General features: G+C 36.5%; 1 protein-coding gene across 1 annotated transcript in view; it reads right to left on the reverse strand.

Moving 5' to 3' along the window:
• Positions 1-4,993: 4,993 nt before the first annotated feature.
• Positions 4,994-20,963, reverse strand: part of ODAD2 (outer dynein arm docking complex subunit 2) — a 74,283-nt gene continuing 58,313 nt past the window's right edge. Inside the window, 1 exon segment of the mRNA XM_077781269.1 lies at positions 4,994-5,459. Within this exon segment, the coding sequence (XP_077637395.1) occupies positions 5,346-5,459 (114 nt within the window). The 3' untranslated portion in view covers positions 4,994-5,345.

Here is a 20,963-nt window from a genome sequence, read left to right on the forward strand (position 1 = left end):
CATTCTATGGCTTCCCAGACGTTGTTGTTATGTTTTCATTAGAGCAACAGAACTGCACTTGGTGCTTTCTGCTGAGGAGCCAAGGAGGCCCCAAAAGGCTGTCAACTGGGGCAGAGAATGTGGCAACTGGAAAGATGAGTGGTTTACTGCACTAATTTTATAGTGCAGCCTTTACCAGTTAGTGGTAGAGGGAACCAGCAACATGATCTGTGTTCACTTTTTTTAAAAAAAGACACATAGCCAAATACTTATAACTATTTGCTTGTTCAAGACAAGTTATTTGGAAGTTTAACTACTACTGAATCAACCAACATTTTTCAGCACTAAATCATTTCAACTCCATATCCATATGTTTTTAATTTTATCAGCATCTGTATTTTTTTAATTACGACTTTTATTAAAGCCTTTTTTTTTTTCCCCAGAAGCAAGACACAAATCTCCAGCTATTTAATCTAGATATTAGAAGGCATGGTTCAAGGCTCAGCCATTGAAGGAAAACTCTGCCAGATGCACTCACTGGAGCACAGGTGCTGAGCTTTGCTTTCTTGCCTTCACCAAGCCCTTACAGAAGTGGGGTGTTACACAGCATGGCTGGACAAAAACTTACCACCACTACCAATCACAAGGAACAATCTGGAGCCCCAAAAGCTTCCCAGCCATTTGTCACCTAATGAAGAATGAAGCAGCTTTAAAGGCATTCAGGATCCTAGTGCAATGAGGAGTTGACTGAAAACTACTGGTTTACGACCTCTTGTTTCATGGTTCAGCATTAGTACAATGCCATTTTTACGGTCCTTTTCCAATACACAGTCAAAGTAACAAGAGGCAAAGGTTTTGACTGGCCAAGTACTATCTTGTCACCATGTCAGAATTCTCAAATGATGGCAGAAAACTTGTGAAACTAGTGAATTTAGCTTTGTGTCACTGCAGAACTACAGAAGTGGCAGGAGTAGGTCACATCACATTGTATGGAAGCCAAAGTCAACACTTCCTTACGTGCATTGATGAGTCTTTCAGAAGGAAAACATTTGTGTTTAAAGTAGAATTGATCCCTGATGTAAAAGATCAAGCAACTGAAGGGTTCTGTGCTGTGCTGTATGTAGACCAGGATAAAACACATAACTTGCCAATGACAACAACTAGAAAAGAGAAAGAAACTTGCCAACTGAAAGGGGTCTGGCAGATAACACAAAAACAAGTCAAGAGAATAAATACAAGCCATGGTGATGTTGTCCATGGAAATACTTCCCAGAAAGTTGTATTCCTGAACTGATAACTAAGCAAAGCACAAGTTACAATGAAAATTGCACTCAAGGAAAAGGTTAATGAAAATGGGTGACTTTTGGCCACTTTCAATAGCCAAAACAGCAAGATTTTAAACACTGAGGAATATCACTGTTTAAGCAAGGGAGAGAACAGTAAGTAGCAAAATTGATTCCTTTAGAAATGGTGCAATGTAAATTACCACTGCAATGGCTATGGCTGAAACATGCTGGCCTATGCCAGGGGCACTGAAAAGTCCACAATTAGGTCGTCTGAATTAAAGAGTGGCAAAGATACAGCAACAGTCTCCTTCTGTTGTTCTGGATCCTGAGCAGTGTGTGGCAAAGCTTAAGTGGCTAAAGAAGAGTCAAACCACAATTTGCAGTTGGGGAGCAGTCAGCTTCTGACTCTGGAAATAAGCTCTGGTAACAGCCTGAATGGAAACTTGAATTCCACTGCTGAAGAAGCACATTACATGTTTCCATCGCAGTCATCCTGCTGTCATGTATAAAACAAAGATTATTTTGGTGGAAATGTGCAAGGAACAACCATTTAATTTATTATGAGATGAAATTCTTAAACTAACACATTATCTAGTTTAGCCTCCTGGGATAATTCACATCTGACACCCAGTGTAAGCAGCTCACTCAACTCATTTTAGGAGACATGGAATGAAAGAGGTACCATGCTTTCACACAAAGTGGTCAGTTAGCCTAGAGCATATTACTGAGTCAAATCTTGAGACAGCCCTGTGAGTCTCAAGCTCATTTACTTTCCAAAGGAAAGTTTTGGTGATGGAGCAGAATAACAAAGCCCCTAATATATCACAGATTCCTTGCACCCAGGCCGTGAAGTTTATATTTCTCTTACAACTTGGAGACAATATCGTGTGTCAGAGCACATGCACTTGTCATTAGCGTGAACACTAAAAGGAAATGAACATAAATCCCAGATTCAAATGTGTAGTTTTTAAATTAAATTATTGATAATGGTTATCTGTCACCAAGCAATAAATCATGAAGTCATAGAGTGGTAGAAGAAAAGCTATCTTGCTGCTGACAGATGTGTAGACTGAAAGATGTATTGGTCCTGTAAGGTTCCAGAAATAATTGCATAAATGTGAAAGATTTCTTCTCTTGCTTTTTTTCTCATCAACTCTAATATTTCCGTACTCAAAACAACACTTTCTCATGACAACTTTTCTTACTTGGACTCCATGGTTTTTGACATTTTAGTGTAACTGAGGAACAAAGCTGGTGAAGAGCAGGCCTGGCGTTTTGACACCAGCTGCAGCATGGCACTCTGCAGAGCTGGGACCTGCCTCCTGAAACTGTGAAAAGTGTTGGATGCTCCCTGCTGATGTAAATGTATCATTAATGTAAATAACCTGGGAAAAAAGGACATATTGCAAAACTGTAAAACTATAGGAATCACATAGAGAAAACATAGAGGGAGCAGACTGAGCAAATGATGGCAAATTAACAGGAAAAAGCCTGGCTCCCCTTTCTAAATCACCACATTTTTGCAAGTAAAATAATTTGTACATAATATTGCTCCGAATTGAAAATAATACTAAGCCCCATATGCAGTATAACCATATTTCCTAAGAGGCTACAGGTTTACATGGACAAGAATCAGCTGGTGGAAAGAGCAAGGAGTGAAGGCATTTCCCTCCCAAGCACGGGAGCCAGGGAGCGGGAGCTGGCTGCTGCCTGGTTACACGCAGTGGGAGTGCTGGGCCTGGGCAGTGGCAGTGCCTGGGGTTGGTGCCAGGGCTTGAATAGGCTGGTGGGCACTGCCAGGAGGGTTGGAGGGCTGTGTGAGCAGCACGGGGGACCCAGCTTTGTGAGGATCCCTTTTCAGAGGGCTGCAGTGCTGTGAAACTCAGCGGAGACTGTGGACAAAGTGGAGCTTTTCAAATGTACACGCTGTACTGCATCACTCACAGGGGCCAGGGATCACATTCATTTATTCATTTTCCAACAACTAAATCTCTTTATATTAATTACATGGAATCTACCAGTTTTGGCCAAAAAATATGTATTTTTCTAATACTAGTTCTTTGCCTGTGTGGTGATCTGTATCGATTTCAACAATTCTCCTTGTACAGAACTTTAAAACTGCAGGCATGGTAAAGGAAAAGAAAACAGCACAAGTAAGTTATCTTAAGTCTGGGATTAACTGTCTGAGGTTTTAAATAAAGGTTTCAGATTAACTACTTGGAGGCATAAGGGCTACCAGTGTGAGTGAGAATGGCAAACTGAGGCCATTTCATTGTCAGAAACATGACATTTATTGCCCTGACACCTGTATCATAAAATTAAGCTTGCTTTAGAACTTACTCCATTTGAAATCCACACTAAACAGTCAAGTGTGCCTTGAGAGGTCAAACTAAGGACAAGAGTTATTTTCAGAGAGTTTTTTTGCCCTTCAACAGTTAGAAAAATAAGCTACCATTTTATGTGTTATTCATAAGTGAGACTGTGATAAACTATTTGTATCCACAGCTTCTCTCACAGAAAAGACAAAAATAAAATCAAGGCTCTTCTCTTTCAAATGAATTTTGCAATTAGCATTTATTTTAGAAGTATTTTTGGGTATAGCAATGAAGCATATGATACTACTACAGCTGTGACATCAGTATAATAATATAGACACGTTTAGTCAAAATAACATACCAGGCCTGTGGGGCAGAGCTCGAAAAAACCCAAAATAGCATTTACGTGGTCACTGGATGCTGATCGAGCTTGTGATGAACCCTGTGACTATGTTGGTGTTTGCACTGATCAAGAAAAACTACTTGGACTGACATTTTGATTTCCACACTGCTTCAGCATCTGTCCATAAAATAGCCTCTACAAGTTCCCCAAGGGCCCAGTGTAATTCTCATTTTTCAGAATTGTGCAAGGCTTCAAAAATGAAATTTTAAATGAGTCTTCATGTCTGTTTCAGAGAAAACACAAATAAACAGGTGGATTGGTATTATGGCTTCCTCAGAAGCTTCTGTCAGCCAGAAAGTTAGTTGCCTTGAGAAGTCATGCTAGTTGGAGGACAAGAATGAAATTACAAAATGCTTCTAACCAAGAAAATTGTTAATTATTAAGGGAAGTAAAAAAATAATTCAGAAGTGAGTCCTGAATAAATGCAAGCCATTTAAATATTTGCTTTTGTTCATTTTTGTTCTGCAGTCTGTGCTTGTAATTAAGACATTACTGCTCTCAAGGAAATGCTCTAGTGTTATTTGTTTAGCATGGTATGTACAGTGGGTCTATAATTTATAGTATCAATAATATTTTTTCTGCATTTTTGAAAGCAAGTGTAATTCTGAACATAATTTTATACAGAAATAACTACATCAATACAATCTTGTCATCAGTTTAAAAATTAAAAACCACAGAAAGATAATGTGCAAATGTAAATCTAAAATCTCTTTATTTAGAACTGAGTTAAATGTGTTAATTAAAACACATTTCACCAGCTACTTATAAAATTAAGCACTATTTTGTTTGATGTTGGTAGAAATGGGAAATTTGGAGTGATGTCTATTGCTACAGCTGTTTGCGGTCTTTATATAATGCCAGATGTGAGATTCATGTATCTGCATTTTCTGCTCTCCTGTGAGTCACAACTGATCAAACATGCAAAAGCATAGTAAGAAAATGACTGGACAAGATTATAATGCAAGGAATTGTTCAAGACATTCATAAATTGCTGCATAATCACACACACAGAGAAGTAAAATTTATTGTAACGTCACAGATAAGCAAAACCATGTATAGCTACAATCAATTAAAATAAAAGCATATCAATTGTAGAAAATGCCTTTGACATATTTTAACTGATGTTCTTTGGATGGAGGCAACGTTAAAAGACACACAAAATTAGGTATGAGTGTTTTATCAAACCTAGGGGTGACAAACCAGTAATGTAAAATCAAACATAAGCTTCCACAGATTTGTTTTTATTAAATTATCCTCAAGTAGATGAGCTCTGCTATGAAATACAGATGCTAGAAGGAGTAGCTGTGTATTTAAATGTAACTGAATTGCTAAACAAGTGTGTTGGTAAAAGCTGCTGAAGCATCAGCCATATTTTGCTTTTTCTGTTGCCAGAGCCAATCTGCGAATGTTTGCTATGCAACCAGCTGCTGCCTCCTGCAGAGTGTCATCTGTAGAGCCTACCATGGCCAGTAGGAGCTAGCAAAAACACAGAGGAGAAAAGAACAAATCAGTGTGCTTCTGTTTCAGTAACATTCAAATCATATCTAGAACAATTGCATCAATTAACCCACACATCTGATAAATAAAATACTTACAATCATATTAACATCACTGGATTATACATATGCATTTATCTACCATATGTATACTTTTGTATGCATATATCTATCAATATCCACATAAAAGTGCAATGCAGTATATTTTTTCATATTTGTATCTATGAATTGATATTTTCATGTCTTTTTTTCTGGTCACTGCACTATGTCTGTCTATTGGTTGTGACTTGTATTTTTGTTATTGCACATGCTTTATGTGAGTCATGTGAGTCACAATTTTCCCTTCAAAGTATACCAGAATAATTGTACATGAGGCATGCTTCTTTTTTTTTTTTTTTTTAAATCTTGATCATGAAGCTGGATTCATGTGATGGACCCTTGTGTCCTATTGACTGCAGTAGGTTTCTTTATTGTCACAGCAAACTACTCATGTTAAACATCTTGAGGATATAGATCTGAGCATACCAGTCTTAAACATTTGCCTCTAAAAGTGAAAACCAAAAGTTCAAGAAAGGCACCAACTTTTGGAGTTGATTCAGCTTTTCAGTCATGTATAGTAGATCCTTTACTCTGGAAGTAATTCAAATTTTTCAGTGGAAATTCCCTGGGAGTAAGGTACTGTTCAACATTAGTATGACACAAGACAGGTCTTGGTGATAAAACATTTTTATATATCAGAAAACCATTAATAATGGGTTTGGATCTCACTTCAGTGTGTTGCAAGTGAGTGATGCAACTACAAATGCAATATAGTTAGAAAGGAGAAGACTCTCACTTAAATCAGCTCCATGCAACCCCCAGATTTCTGAAAATTTGCCAGGCTTAATGTGCGTTCAGGTATTCTGAAACTCAGACAGCTCTAATTAAAACCTGTATTTTCAGTCTGCAATACTTAGGAATCTGTATTCACCCAAACAATGTTGAGTTAAACCACAGACAAATCTGTTATCACTCAACTCTGGTGCATATTTTTCATACAGCTAAAATATTACACAAAATTATGAACTGCTAAATATAAAAGCATAAATTGAATGCAGACATCAAATTCATATGCTACCTTTTCCTAACCTTCCAGCAGTCGTGAGGCATGGGCCACAGCTGCACACATATGGCATTTACTTAGAGAGATCAAAGCATTTTGTACTTGAGGAAGTATTTGTGTTAGCCAAATGCACAAAACAAGCATCTTTCCAGTCACCTTTTACCCTTTGACCCCTACATGCAACATGTAAGACTGCCTGTGATAGGCTTGAATTATGTCAGAAACAGTATCATGTCAATTAAACATCAATGATAATTTTTTCTAGGAGTTCTTCCTCTTAAAATTTCCATTCCTGTAATCAGATACCTAGGTCTAAGTAGCTAGGTAGGATTCTTAAAATATGAACCCTTCTGAAAGTATGGCCAGAGTTAAAATGACACGAGAAGAAATTATATGAAAAAGGTTTATGTCTCTATACTTTATTTGTGCGCAAAACCTGGGTCAGGGTCAGCAACCAGGGAAGTCAGTGGAAGGTTCACCACTGACTTCATGTGGACATAAGACCAAGGAGACTACAAGTATACCTTTAATGATGAACCAGCTCTACAAAGCACAACGACCAGAATGCAAGCTTATCAAATGCTTAACTTCTATATTTTTTTTCTTCAGAAACACTGCTGGATGAAGATCTTTCTTCTTTGCCATTTGTCAAGAGCTGATTTCTCATCAGCTTGAATTACCCTGTGATTCTTCAGGTGCTTTGCAATTTTCTTGTGCAACTAACAGAAGAAAACTGGTATAGATTCTTCATATCCCTGACTCAAATCCAAAAATATGTATTCACATGCCATTCATATGGTGGTTTTGGTAAAGCTTTAGATTTTAAAGTTGGGGGCAAGGAAACCATATGCCTTATGTGATTATTCATTGCATCTTCACTGATCTAATGCAAGGCTTCTTCAGTGCAGTGAGTGTGGAACTCTAACATCCATAATAATTTCAGATAAAACTTGTATCCATGTGCAAGAGCAGATGTTCATCAAAAATAGTGTTTTGGAGATACATTATCTAGTAGGAACATAGGAAAAAATAAAAAATTGACCTTTACCTTTATTATGACTACATGTTAGGTAGGACTAGATTCAAGGTTAATTATCTCTTATTTTAGCCATCATTTATTTCTAGACTCAAAGACATGGGAGAATAGGTATTTTCTGTCACTTTCCACAGAGAACTCAATACTAAGCAATGACAATAGCTGTAGGGGAGGGTCCGTGCTCTTTACTGCAGGTGCATTTTGGAAAATCAGGGTGAGGCATCAAAGAACAGAATCCTGCATGAAACTGGTACAAAAAGACCCAAACAGATGCCTAAAGAACTAGTGGTACATATGGAGCCAATGCAAACACCAATTTTTACAAAGGTATCAAATCCTGATTTTTTCCTTCTGTGTGCAGGGGATCATAGATCAGTTTCTCTCTAATTTGCTGCTCTTCTAAATCATTTGCCAGTAGTAACATCTGCAAGAACTGCCACGTCATACAAAATCCAGTACTACACTGCGTCTCAGGATTTTCACTGTGAGACTTCAAAGGACTATTCTTGGAAACACTGCCCAATACAGTAGCTGCCTCTAAGGACTGTGGATATACAGCAACATTTGTCAGTTAACTTACTCCTTTTGTACTAACAAAAAGACAGCTGAAGAGAAGATTATTAAAAATGCAAAATGTTTCAACAGAAGTACATAATTCTCTATTTAGGAATCCAACTTTGAAGATTTTGATGTAAGTCCCACCTTTAATGAAATAAAATTTATTCTTTTTTTAATAAACCAAGACATTTATAATTCTTTCGCCTCCTGATTATCACTCCTTGACCCTTTCATGGGTTCAGTTCCATTTACTGGCAATTTGGGTCATTCAATTCAGGTATGGAAATGCATTCATAGATAGTATATACAAACTACGCCCACATATTAGGTGTATTTGACAAGTCCAAGAAATCTTTTTCCTTTTTCCTCTTCTTTTATTCCAATGTACTATATGCAATATGACATGCCATTTTTCTTGATATAATACCCTTGAACTTCATGTATCCCTTCCCTTTACTGTTCAGGTATTGTTTTCTGACACATGTAAATGTTAACAGATGTGAAAAGCAGTAAAAAAAGCACATGGTATAAATGCTTCTTTCTGGCACATAAAAGGCACTTTCCATAGACAGAGAAAGCATTTGCAGCACCATGTAGCCTTCATTTTCTGTTGGCAGGTATCTATATTCCAAGGCTAGAGTCCAATATTTTTGCACAGTTTGCACGTCATACCAGTAAATAAGCACAAATACAAGCTGTTTGGAGAATGTACAGGGCATATGTAGCACTTACGGATTCCAAAAGCAATGCACAGCCAGATCATTTAAATATTCAGAACAATTAAGATTTTGTTATTGCTACCCCAGAATTGTGATACTATATTATGACAACACAATCACAAAGAATTTCAGAACAGAGGGGCTCTCAGTAGGTCTCTAGCCTACACTCATGCTCAAAACAGAGTCAGATATGAGGTTCAGCTGGGTTACCCAGAGTTTTTAAGTCTGATCTTGAAAAACTTCAATAATAGAGATGGCACAATATCTTTGGCAACCTATTGCAATGTTTGACTGACCTGGTGGAGAAAAGGTTTACCCTGTGCTCATTTACTCTTGATTTAGTTTATGCTTATTATTTCTCATCCTCTTGCCATGCATCGCTGTGAAAAGCCTAGCTCCATCTTTTTGATGACTGAACTCCCCTAGGAACTGCAAGGTTGCTATTGAGTCCTCTTAAAGATCTCTCTTCTCGAGGATGAAAAAGCCCAGTTTCCTTAGGTTCTCCTCACAGAGCAGTGCTTCAGGTTCTGACCATCCTGGTGGTCCTCTGCTGAACCTATTATGGTTTATCCATATCTTCCCTATATCAAAGGCCAGACCTGGGTGCAGAATTCTAGATGTGATCTAATGAGTGCTAAAAGGAACAATCACTTCCCTCAACCTGTGCTTCTGTTGGAAGTCCAGAGTTGTGACTTCTTTGCTGTCAGGACACATTGCTGGCTTATGTTCTGCTTGTTGTCTACAAAATCTCCATACCCTCTTCAGTAAATTTCTGTGCTCCTCAGCATGTCAGTCTCTAGCCTGTATCACTGCAAACAGTGATATTTTTCTAGTTCTTTTCACTTCTACAAAAGAAGTAGCCCAAGGGGATTTAAAAGCAGAAAAAATAGATGTAAGTATTGTACCAACAAATCCTAAATCTGAAAAAAATGGTCTCCATGGTCTGGTTACAATAACTTAGAACTACTCACTTTCCTTCAGCCACAGTCACTGCACCTTCTGGACTCAGAGAGGGGAAGCAGAAAGCATAAGTGTCATGTTTGTAGGAACTATAGAGGTTGGCATGAAATAATCTTTAAATAAAGGGTTAGTCATGTGATGTGCCCACAAGACGTTTCCTTAAACAATGGAAAGTGAGAACAAGGCTGTTGGAAAGAGGCTACCCTGCTCACACAAAACAGATAAAAGATCAGCCTATTCAATACCCCAGAGTCCTGTGAACATGGAAGGAAATTATGAATAAAGAATAACTATATAAAAATACTTAATGCCCTTTTCGTCCTAGCTTCTTTAGGTTTTCTGCCCTGTAAAACAAATATTATTTAAATTTTTCTAATCAGAAGGAAATACGGATAAATTCCTTCAACAAGATTCATATCTATACTGGGAAGCCAGTCAGAGTTCACATAGAGCTTAAAATTCCTGGAACTAAAGACATACACTTCAGTAAAACATTTTGTAGATTGACATAGCATTTTGACATAGCATAGCAGTAGAACTTGCCTTTTTTTTTTTTTTTAATTTTAAATTTAGATTCAGTATCTGGCTTCTTTTCCATGCAACATTTCCTGAAGGATGCAAAATTTCTAGCACTGTGATTTTCTAATTGCGTAACACTTCTTTTTCAAAAAAAGATATTTTTCACATGTTTTTTATAAATCTAACTTAAAAGAAAAAAAAATACTTTAAATAAAAGCATATGGTAGAGGCTTATCCAAGAAAGTATCAGTCTAGATCCAGCCAGCATTTTCTAACTTTCAACACCATAGTGCGCACTGGAAAATATTAAAGCACCTAGTTAGAGTGTTACATTACACATATTCCTATGAAAATACTTCTCATAAAATTAAATTATAAATAATAAAACATACTCCACAATCAAAGCATAATGAAGGTTAAGCTAAGTCACTGTTTCTAAACTAAAATTCAGGCCAATTTCCTGATTTTCCTTTTCAGCTGAACGAAAGGATAAGACAACATGTACTATACTCAGACTCTTTAGAAGATGCTCATGTAAGTTCTGGGGTGTTTTGTTGTTTTTTTTCCCTCAGGTGGCACAAAGAAAACAGATTTCAAACTGAAGTCCCATGCACCAAGGAACACTCTGAGCTAGCAGCTGTACAAAATCCAGTACCAAGAAATTCCAGTGAAGGCAAAAGATGGGCAAGGCTGACACTCACTGTGCTGATTCCACCTTGCACAGGGTCTCTCCTCCCTGGGACTAGTCAGAGCAACCCCTGGTGCAGCCTACTTCACTCATTCTGAACATAAAGAGATTAAACTGAAGCTCTCTGGTTGGGGTGGGAGAAATTCTGGGCAGATTACACCTGGCTTCTTTTCCTTTCTTGTCCTGTTTCTGTCTTTTCTCTCTTCCATGAAACACATCTCCATTCTGGCACCCACAGGAAAAGGGCAACTTTTTGGAATCCCTCAAGAATGGCTGGGGGTTATCAGGAAGTCCAAAGGATGCAGTTTGGGCTAAGGTACACCTGAACACAATGGTAGCCAGCAGGCTGGCCAGGAACTGTCTCTTCTTTCTCATCCTTTCCATCCTCCCTCAGAAAGAGTACAGGAGCTAGAAAACCTGTGCACTACTTGCAAACAGGTGTAGGACTCCAAGTTAGGATGAGAACAAACTTGCCTGCAGTTTTTTCTGCGCTTAAACCATCTCACCTGTCTCAGGACTTAAGACAGGTGATTTGTCCTTGGCAAGTAATTTTTCTTATGTGACTGCCTGGGACAAAATGACTGTTGGCAAGAGGAATCCCACAAAATTCCAGGAAATTAGGTGAAAATAAGAGTAGGGCTTGATAATAGGGCTTGAATATGTGATTACTGGTACTTTACCATGAGATGTTTACTATTTCGTTAGGATGAACAGTTTCAGTGAGCTACAACTGATTTTACATCATGATAGATTTGAAGTTTAAAATCCTTCTTGGTACAGCTTCATTTTTCCTACCTGCTGTCTCTCCATTTTTGTCCATTTTGTTTAGTTCCCTCCTTTGTTACAACAAAACTAAAAGGCATCTAGGACAAAGGCCATATTTCTTCAATATCTGAATGGGAACAGCACTCTTGAAAAGAAATCTCTTGACCACACAATAATAACATACAAAATAAGAATATAGTTTTCATATTCTCCAATAAGGTTAAATGTTGCGTTGCATTACTTTGGAGACATACATAAAACCTATATGCCTAAAGGGAATTGTAATATGGTACACCCACACATACTGACAAATGTTTATATAGCTACAAAAAATGAATATGCTCTACACCTCATCTGTTTTACTGTCTTTTTCTTATACAGTTATTCAGAGAAGGATGCCTTCCTTCTCTGCAAAGACACAATAAATGGGCAGAGAACTCTGAATATCACTGACAAGGAGAAAATCAACAAAATGTCAAATGGTGAAATGTAGAATAGTTTAAAAACTGCAAATTTGCAAACCACTTTAAAATACTCTAAGTTTAAAGGTTTTTGCATCTCAATTTGATACTTACAGGGTTTCAGAGGAATATTTAAAACTATTTCAGGTGTAAATCTAATTGCCTATAAAAATATCATGCAAAGGTGAAGTAGCTAAATGAAACTAGTAATCAAAATTATTTCTAATCTTTGTTTAAAAGATACGACTATATGGAACTAATTGGAGACCTTAAAGGCAGACAGCTTGAATCTCCATTCAGCTGCAAGATGTTTGGTGCAATATTAAGAAAGAATTCAATCATCATGAACATTCCAATGTACAAAAAGTCTTACAGGATATGAAATTCATCCCATAAAAAACAATAGGCAGATTTGATAATCCAAAAGTGATGAAGCCCAGGGTCTCACAGCATATTTTTATTTGAACCACTTTCTGTATTTTATTTTTATTTCATTGTAGTTTTCAAAAGAAGATTAACATATAAAAGGCTTTTGGTGGCATAGAGAGAATAAAGAACTTTTTTTGTTATTTCAATAGAGTGACATTTCAAAATTTATTAAGATTAAATTATGACCCTGCTTACTTATTACATAGAATGGACATTCAAAACTGTAAACTTAAGTCATGGATGTCCCTTTCATAACTTACTTTGGCTCAGTAACATGTTGTGGACTATCCTTCCTTTGTACCCTTGCAAGCCTGATCAATCTTTCTTTTTTTATTTCCTGATCCTTTTCCATACTTTCCTGCTTTACCACTCGTTGCTTTCCTTTTCATTTTGCAGAAGCATGACTCTTACCTTTCCTTTCCTTTCTAAATATTATTGAGGAGGTAGTATAAGAAATTGAGAAAGAATTGCTAATTTAGTTTTGTTTCAAAAATTTTAACATTACTATGGATATTAATATTATAATTTTGTCTGTCTCTAGCAATCACATGAAGATTATATGAAAGTTAATCAGCGGTAGTTGCAAATCATCATCAAGTCAGAGGAAAATAATGAGGTTTAAGCTGTCCATTAACCCTGACATTCTGAAGGGTTCTGCCTGATTTCTCAGCAATGCCCTGAAAACATGATGTGGTTTTTTCCTCTTTGGTTTGTCTGATATTCCTGAAATGCACTCTTAACTATTCCACCTTTGAAAACAACACTGAACTGCAGTAAAGGGACACTACAGTTTCCAGACTTTTGACAATTTTGCAATGTTTCTCTCAAGTGCATCTTATCCTGAGAATAGGGATCTGAGGACATAATCTGACTGTACCAGTATTTTAGAAGTATGTTAAATTCACTGGTATGCGTGAACTTCAAACTCTCTTCTGTATTCAATTGAAAGTACTGATTTTGATCTCTAAAGTTAATACAGCTTTAGGTCCAACGCTCCAGAGTCGGTCTCTCTTCCTACATATGACCATTATAATCAAAACCAGTGAGGTGCTTGTGCTGGTAAACCTTAGATATCAAAGTCTGGGGATAAAAGCAGGAGGCTCTCACTGTGCATTTGTACAACAACATTTATTTGAAATAAGTAGCCAGCATATTTTAAAGTTGTTTTTTTTTGTGGCACACAAGAAGACTGTTCTATAGTCTTATGTTTAAGATGTGGGGGTGGCAACAGCGCATAAATTTACATAAACTGGAAGATGAGTGGTACTGTTCAACATATAATCTGATTTTAGACTAGTAAATGTACTAGAAAATGCTGAATTAGAACACAGGGTAAATAAATGTATAGATGGTATGAACACAGATCAGCTCTATTCATACAAATATGAAACTGAATGTGATGAAGCAAGAAAAGATCTGGGACTGTTTGTGGACAAGGGTATATGTATAGTCCACATGTTCATTCATATTAGTAAGACTAAATTTTCTTAGTATCAGAAAACTAAATGTATGATACCATTTATATCTCAAGATTCTCACACTGCTTTTTTTTGTTATTAAAGAAAACCATATCATTTTATACTAAGGAGTCATCTTCCAATAATAAATGCAAATTTCTTTATTAACAGTTTGGTCAGTTGTCATGAAATATATTTACAAGTGCTGGAAATTTGTATGCTTTTAAAAAGTCAGTGCTGATTTCCTCAACGTTACCACATACACTTACTGTGACAGATAAATGCTTTGGTTTTTTGGTGATTGAAACAAAGGGAGTTGCTTGAATTAGCACTCCCATCAGGCCATATTCAACCAAAGTATTTATGATTTGCATACAGTTCTTTAGAGGGGACTTAGATAGTTTTTCAAAAATAAGCAAAATGTCTCTCCAAAGCCACACTGGCCACAAGATGCTTGAATAGCTGCTGGTTTTTGGAAGCTTTGTGAGATCAGAGACCTTTAAACATACTGTTTCATGCAAACAAGCAAGCAATAATGCCTGTCTGACTTTTATATGTCAGAAATACTAGAGACCTTGATCTGCTTCCTTCCCTCTCTAAAGATGTGACTATGAAGTAGGATATGAAAAATCAATTAATAAAAGTTAAATTTAAATCTTTTCTCTGATTAGAACAAAAGCCTGTTCCTCAATGTTTTTATTAACTTCTCAACTTCAATTCCAAGCTTCAGGTTTTGGAAATGTTTTTGGCTTATTCATTTGCTTGAGCTCTTTTAGTTCTATAAAAAGAAAGTTATAGTTGTGCTTGGGCAAGTGGAGGTTGTACCACATGCATAAAAGCTCTGCTAAAGCTGGTTAAAGCATGCGGGGGAAGATGTGAAAATTAATTTTCTAAAACCATGCAACTCTGTGCTTTTAACACAGGAGAAAAAAATCATGTGAACCTTCTACCTGAATGTTACTGCAAAAGGTTAAAAGAATCACGATATAAACATGGTGAACTTTGTCTCTCAGGTAGGATGAAATGGTTGGGGCTAAGCAGCTACCCAAGACATTATTTCACAATGTTAGTGCAAGCACAAGAACATTACTGACCACATGTTGGGCATTCTTGGGTGAGTATGTTGAGGCATGCTGCCACCTAATAAAAGCAGTATGTGGAAGATGATTTAAGAGAAAGTATTGCTCCCACACAGGGAATGTGCTCTCTACTTCATCAGCTCCCCACTCAAACAGGCTACTTTCTCATTTAAACAGCACATCATGGGTTTGACTCATGATGACAATTAAGGAACTTAACATCCTTCTCTGAACAGAAGTATCTTTATGCAGAGTATTGTAAATTTTGTGAAAGAGTAGTTTCTCAAAATACAATTCCCTCATATGCATTTCTGATGCAGAAGAATTAAACAGACTATCAGTTTCTCCCCCCACACTCCAGGATGTCAACAAAAATATAAGGATAAATAACACCTACATATAACTGCAAATTTTATGAGGATTCTTGGATTATGAGACCAAGAGCAGAAAGATTAACAGAAACAGCCTGATCAATCAGAAGCAAAGTCAGGGCTTCATGGTGCCCCAAGATGTATCTTACATTGAAAATTTTTCCATCCAAATTGTTTGCAAGGACTTTATTGCCTCACCCAAATATTTGGACATCTTTTCAATCCTAACCAATAGTTACTGGCACTCTGCATCTGCTGCATGTACAGTGTGCAAAACTGTTCAGTGTAGTAAATCCATGAAAGGGGAAAATTTTGCACTGAGCTGTGACATATTTGCACAGGATATTTGACCTCTGTGGTTCTGCACTGTGAACTGCAGTTTACAATTGTCTTTGGCTGCACTTCTCATGGAGAACTGTAATGTCAGCAGTTTGTGACATTACCATTTACCACCCTTCCCATTACCATTTATGAAGATCCTTTGGCTCCAAAACTTCATCCTAATTTCTAAACTTTGATTCCTGAGTTTTAAACAGTTATTTATCCTCTCTGACTCTGCCTTCTCATCACATTGCATTTTAACTTCTTTAACAGTTTTTGGTGAAGAGTGCTGCTCAATGCTTTCTTAAAATCCAAGCATGGCTAATTCCACCTGTCCAAACAGCAACAGGATTATTGCACACCAATAGATTAATCAACTGATGGAAAGAAAAAATGCTTTTAGAAGCAAAAGACTAATAAAATATTCTCTGTACCATGAATGTTCAGAAAAACCAGTGCCAAAGTATGATGGACTTTTTTTCAATACATGCACACTCCCTTAGCCTATAATGCCTCTGGAGTCCATCAATTATGTCTCTCTGGAAGCCTGAAAAGGAGCTAATTCAGTCTAATGAATGTTACATTTGTGCAGATTGCACAGATACAATGTAAGAGACACAAAGAGCAAATAAACCCAGATTCATCCCACATACCTGTGGTCAGCATAGACAGCAGACAAGAATTGGTGAAGGACAGGACTTTTAGAGGGACAATTTTGATTTTAGGTGTTCTAAAGACCTTCTTGATATTTTAAACTTTTCTCTACTTCCACAGAGCCCTAATTATGTATCTTATCCTAGTATTTGGAACTGTCATACCTGTACAGCAGTACGGAAGCACTATTATGAGTCGCTGTTTTCTCAATCCTATGTCACGGAAAAGTTTTTTTATTTTTATTTATATCTTCAACACAAATGCAAAGAGTAGACTCGAATCAGCCTAAAGGCACCTTCTAGATAGCCTTACAGTGTCCCTAAATCCAAAGGTAACATGTAATTTGCAGTGTATTAGACTCTTACAGTAATTAAAAAGTGTTACTGACTAATTTAACATTACATTTTTTTTTTACTAACTAATTTAACATTACATTTTTTTTCTTCAAAGCTTCCAGAGATGAATTATCATAAACCATAGAAATAATTCTGCACTGACTAGCAGCTGATAAATACAGCCAATAATTACCCTTGGAGATAAAACAAAAATTAATTAGAATTAAATTTTCAATGAAATGAAATCATATGAACTTTCACTTATAGTCCAGGAGAAGATACATTTTAGCTTTCACATGAAATTGATTGTAAAATGAGGATAATTGCATCAACAATTCATATCCTGTCCCTGCCCTCACTCTAGTCAGGACAGAATTCTCAGCAGGCTTGTGCTGCCTGTCAGCCTTGTCAGGTCTTCAGATTTGATGCCAAAGTACAGAACACTGACCAGGAACATTAACACTAGGGTCCGTCCCATAATCCACACACTGCAAATGGGCTTTTCCTTACCATCTTTACCTTGAAAGTGATATCAATCAGTTGTGCCTTATCTCTTAAAAGATACCAGAGCGTGCTTTGCAATGGTGATATTACAATGAGTAAGGCTTGAAGCCAAACTGAACTGAGTGACTGATTCTACAGGAAGAACTTTGTTCTTGGTATTTCTTATGTTCAGATTCTTTGAATAGCTTCTTACATACAAGGAAACTTATTTTTGATCAGCTGAATGTCAAAAATAATTACCTGGAATTCTGTCTTTACATATTAAACCCAGTATCTCTTAATTAAGAAAACTAATTTTATATCTGACAGTTCAGCTAAGATACTATTCCATAAACACAAAAATATTTTAATGCTCTTCTTTCTTATTGCCAAATTAGAAAGAAATTATTCACACAGTCACAAGGATAAGACTGGTGCAGGGAGCTAAACAATTGCAAGAAGCTGCTCTGTGTATTTCTGTGGTTTGGAAATAGCGCCAAGTCAGAAGGAAAAGACATTCTCTGCATTTTCTAAAGCAAGATAAATACAGAAAAGAAATATAGATGAAAGATGGAACTGCTATCTGCAGATTCTGCCAGATTCCTTGGCTTCTTGGCACACCTATTGAAGCTGGCAGACCTAGCCAGTAGCAATCTTTTCCATTAAAAGAAGCAGCATATATTTTGATTTAACATACTTTGTTTGTGCATTTTTAAGCTACAAAAATGTCTATTTAATTTTTTTTAATGATTTCTTCTGCACAGTTGGCTGCAATTGCCCTTATTTGAAATGGCTCATTTATCACTAAAAGAGCTGCAGGGCACAGCTACTGTTAAACAGTTCCAACAAATGTACAGCTTAGTAGGACAAGCTTCTTTTTATAAGACTAAAAGATGTTTAAAATGTGCCAAGAGGAGCTTTATGCCAGCCTCTAGGTTTGTTATCCAAATGTTACAAAATTAGAGATCTCCTGAAGCCAAGAGTTTGGGCAAAAATAAGCTGATCTCCCTTCGGCTGTTGTTTTTTCCCATCCACAATCAGCCAGATTTTAACAGAACACTTGCTACATGCTATAAACTTCAGTAATGTGAAATTTTGAAAAAGTAATCTAAAGTCTGAGGCTTAATCTATACTAAAGCCAAACTTCATTACCTTTGTCAATGGTGCAAAAGCAGAATGTTTTCCATAAGAGTACCCTTACTTTATGAATGGTGACATTTTGCTTATTATGAAGGTAGAACAGCTACTGGCTCCTGCTTCCTGGAGCTGAAACTGTAAGCAAAATGTTTAAAGCAACTCGGCAGTTGCCAACACATGGAAACTGGTGTAACACTGTCAATTTACATTAATCCTTCTGAAATGGAATAAAACATGATAGTATGTGACTTAGTTTATGGAATCTCTTATATCCAAAATTTAAGTGTGATGTGATGTGATCAATACATTTCTGGGTAAAGGGATTTAGCATATTTTCGATAGACAACAGACATGCAGAAATTTTGGAATCTAGTGCCCTCTTTCTTGATGTCCAAGAACTGTAACAACTGTTATAAAAAGCAACAGGCATCAGCTTGGAGTATGTGCCAGACACGCCGTATCTCCAGCCTGAACTGTGGAGCCTGAGCAGAGCAAACCATTACAATTACAAAGGGGGTTTTTCTAAATGTAAAATTACAACACAAATATGTAAATTGCAAATACATACTATTATACCCCATAGTACTATTGCATAGATATTACATGAAATAGTTTTGATTGATTTATGAAGATATATTAAGCCTTGCTTTATAATGTAAAACTCCGTATTGTGTATTTAATGTTCTCACCAAAGGCCCCCACAAGAAAACAATCAAACCTGTTGCCAAATTCTCCTAGAGAAGTGGGTGCCTGTGCTTTTCCATTTAATTTTATATACTCCAGATAAATATAGTATGTGATAAAAGTTTGGTTTTGGAATGTTTTCAGTACAAATTACTAGTAATTGTCTTCCATATTTTTCAATTCACAACTATTTATTTCACAAAGATGGTCTTATGAAAGTCTTTGAACATAAAACAGCCAAAACTTCTTGTAGGGATTTATGACTTCAGCAAACAATGACCAGTTTTCTGGAAGCTCTGCACAATAAATTACAGACACTGTATTTTTTAACACAGTCATTATAAAAACCTTCCAAATATGAAATCTACATTTCACAATAACTTTCAGGAAAAGTGGTTCAACAAATGGGTTTTATATCTTGGAATATTACACGGGAATAGAAGAGCCTAACTTTTATGCCACTAAGAACTGAGCTCAAAAAGCACAAATACCTCCTATTACCTCCACACGGGATTCAGAAGAAGGTATGATTATACAAATTAAGTCCCATTCTTAAGGCATGGGTGTCTTCTTTGCCCACTTTATTGTACCAAGCAATTGAAATTTACATTTCAGCATTCTTGGTGATGTTCTTATAAGCTTCCACATCTAATATTCCAGAAGGCATCCATTAGTACTTTGTAATATTAGAAAACAGAGCACTTCCATATTGGGTAAATAATAGCATAAACCAGACCACAGAGTAAGGCAAAGATCAGTTCTACACATGGGTAAGTTGGATAGACATTTTCAATAATAAAAAATATCAGAACATGAATGAAACCTCTGATCATTTGCATTTCAGGTATGTACCTTATTCATTAGGTTAATAGCTCCTCTAGCCCAAAAAGAAATTAGTTCTGTATGTACAATGGAACAAGAACAGGAGAAAATGGACTTTTTCATAGTGCAGCACAAAAATATATCTTTAAATTAATTTGGAAAATAAAAGCTGCTCAGAACAAAGCTAAACAGAGACTAATTTACTTTGACTTCATGTAGCCTTCAGCACAGGCACACACATGCAAAGCCTGACAACAGCACCAGTTATGGTTCCCATATGGTGTGAGTGCCTTTGTCTGGGTGACTGGCTACTCTCCAGTGGTTCTAGATTTTTACAAAAAGCTTACAGTCAGTTTGTTACTTATATTTTACTTAAGATGACTGAGTTGCAGCTATAAATTAGCAGTAAAAAAAATGTATCCTGGTTTGCTTAAACTATCAAATATGAACATATAAATATTCTACATAATTTTTCTAGCACTCCAGTCCTATCTCTTTGTTCACATCCACCTCATTGTGTGTTACATCTAAACTGAAAGTTTTCTGGAGTCATCTTGTTCTCATGCAGGTACACATCACTCCCTAGAGAAAGTGAACCCCTTATGTGTGATCAGTGCCTTTAAGCATCATCACAGTACACAGAAAAAAAAAAGCATAAATAGAAAAATTAATGACTTTACTATTTCTTAAGTTAACTACTTCAGAATTCAAGCAGAAATTTAAAATCAAAACATCAAGGGATCCTCATATGAGATATTGTAAAATACGTCAGTGGGAAGATCTCCTTAAATGTTTAAAAATATTTATGTACCATCTGATTTGGTACCTGCAAAGGTAGAATTTCATTGGCAGGCAGAACAGGCATTTTTTAGCTTCACCCTTTACAATCAAAGCCACTGGTATT

Source organism: Lonchura striata, chromosome 1 (genome assembly GCF_046129695.1).
Source record: "Lonchura striata isolate bLonStr1 chromosome 1, bLonStr1.mat, whole genome shotgun sequence".
NCBI classification, from domain to species: Eukaryota; Metazoa; Chordata; class Aves; order Passeriformes; family Estrildidae; genus Lonchura; species Lonchura striata.